This window comes from Mandrillus leucophaeus, unplaced genomic scaffold, assembly GCF_000951045.1.
Source record: "Mandrillus leucophaeus isolate KB7577 unplaced genomic scaffold, Mleu.le_1.0 Scaffold1038, whole genome shotgun sequence".
NCBI classification, from domain to species: domain Eukaryota; kingdom Metazoa; phylum Chordata; class Mammalia; order Primates; family Cercopithecidae; genus Mandrillus; species Mandrillus leucophaeus.
The window spans coordinates 165,361-167,591 of record NW_012098521.1 but is presented as its reverse complement, the minus strand read 5'-3'; the positions used below and the strand labels follow the sequence as shown (position 1 = coordinate 167,591).

Below are 2,231 nucleotides of genomic sequence, written 5' to 3'. Positions count from 1 at the left end.
GGGTTGAGGTCAGGGAACACCCATGGATGCTCTGATGCTGGTCCTGGGCCTCGGGGGTGATAGTGATGAGGAACTGGGTGCACACATGAGTGGGGCAACCAGGCATGGCCAGAGAAGCCACACACATGTGCACAGATGTGTTTACCCATGTACACGTGTGCACGCATGTGCACAAACACATTGCAGGCAGGTGTTTTGACGCCTCAGGCAGCGGAGGACCCTGTCTCTGGGCGCTGCTGACCCGGGCAGGGCCCCACTGTGATGCGTGCCATGACCTCAGAATGTCACTGGTGCTTAGCACCAATCCGCTCTCCGGCCTGCCTCTGTGTTCTACAGCAGCCACACACACACAGTGGTATCTGGGAATACTTTTGTGGACTCAAAGATTTTCTACCTGAGAGGCATAACGCAGGCCAGCTGATTCATCAGAATCAGGTGAGTGTGACCTGCTGTCTTCCCTCCAGGCTGACGTGGGGACAGTGGCTATGCTGTGGGTGGTGTTGGCCTCTGGGCAGCTACCGAGGAGGGTCATCCCTAAGTACTCACCGGGCGCCCGTTCTACACTGCCCGTGTAGAAGATTGGCTCTTTCGTCCTCATGGTGGCTTCATAGAGTGAGTGCCGTTCCCTAGTGTACCCATTCGACAGATGAGACGTCTGGGGTTAGAGAGGCGGTAACCGGCCTGGGAATCCAGACATGAACCTGGGTTTTGCTCTCAGCCCTGCCGTACGCTGTGCTGGAATTCAGGCCGGAACCCTGTGACCTGCCTGCTCTAGATCCCAAATCTGCCCAGGTTTCCGATCCTGATGGGGCAGAGCCTGGCCCTGGCAGAGCCACTGGGACGGATCCACTGTGGATGGGGGGAATAGGAGGGTCCTCAGAACACCTCTGTGCCCTAAGCTGGGTCCTGATGGTGGCTGTGGGCCTCACTGAACACACATGGTCCCTTGTCCAGGGGAGCCTTCTGCCCTTGGGCAGTTGTGGAAAATGAAGGACCCCTAGAGGGCTGGCTGGGGGGAGACCATCTTCCCTTCTATTCAAAGGGGTCCAGGCCCTGGGGTTCTCTACATGTATTTCTTGCTCTGTCTGGTCCTCTCGAGGCCTCGCCCTCCTTTTGCCCCAAGTGTTCCCAGGAGGGACTGTCTATCCAGGTGTTCTCCAGGACCAAGGACCCACTGTTCTTCCTCAGCGACCTGGGAAAATGAAGCCCCCTCCTGTAGGGACAGCTCAGAATGGTGGAGTCTAGTCCCTCCCCGAGTGAGGGTTTCCCCTAGCACAATAGATCATTTTCATCCCCCAAACCGAACACCCTCCTGCTCAACTGGCATTATTCCTAAAGTGGCTTCACTGTTCAGACTGAAGGGCCACAGGAGCCAAAGTGATGAGCAGAGTAGAGCAGAGCAGTCAGGAGAGATCTTGTTCCCTGTAGGAAACTGGGCATCTCTGTGGTCCCTGAGCATCCCAGGAGGCGGATTGTACAGAGACCTCTGGTCGCTGACCTCAGTCTCCCTCCACATCCCTGGAATAGCCCATCATGGGCCTTTCACCCTTGGCAGGTGGACATCATTCAACCTGCTGGGGCAGGTGTGTCCCCATTTCATGGCATTTGGGGATGACGGGATTCTCTGTCCAGGTCCCACTGTCCTCAAGTCCTTGGGATGATGCCCACACCTGCTTGGGGCTTGAGACTCCAGAGACTCGTGCAGGTGTGGGCCACTGAGTCTGGTCCCCTTTTTACCTGGGGACAGTGGTGGAATGGGGGTTACACAGCCAGCCAGCATCTGGGAGCCTGCTGGGAACGGTTCAGGTTTTCCCTGAAGCTCTCAGGTACAATGTAACTTTTAGATGATTTTGTCTCACAGGATGGTAATCATAGAGGATGCAGATAGTTTGTGGGCACAGGAGCGAGAGAATATCATCGTGAACTATGAGAAGGTACAGGTTGGTCTGCTCCTTGGAGGGAGGCCTCTTCCAGTGCGCCCTGGTCAAAGGGTCCTGGGCTCCCTAGGAGCACAGAGTGGGCACGGGTGGCCACTACCCCCAGGCCCTTGCACCCTTTACCTTGGACCCCTCACCAGGCCTCCCTCTGGGTTACAGGGACACCGAGCTGGGCTGCTAGAGGACATGGGGCCTGAGCCTGTTGGAATCTACAACAACATTGATCGCTTCGGGATTCTGCAGTGAGTCCTCTGTGCTCCCCTCACCCCTGAAGCACCTGTCTCAGCTCAGGGA

General features: G+C 56.7%; 1 protein-coding gene across 1 annotated transcript in view; it reads left to right on the top strand.

Annotated features, from left to right (window-relative positions):
* Positions 1-322: 322 nt before the first annotated feature.
* LOC105539088 (TBC1 domain family member 3B-like) overlaps positions 323-2,231 on the top strand; it is a 23,578-nt gene continuing 21,669 nt past the window's right edge. The window contains 4 exon segments of the mRNA XM_011979208.1: positions 323-435; positions 1,429-1,583; positions 1,862-1,934; positions 2,097-2,179. Of these exon segments, the coding sequence (XP_011834598.1) occupies positions 1,534-1,583; positions 1,862-1,934; positions 2,097-2,179 (206 nt within the window). The 5' untranslated portion in view covers positions 323-435; positions 1,429-1,533.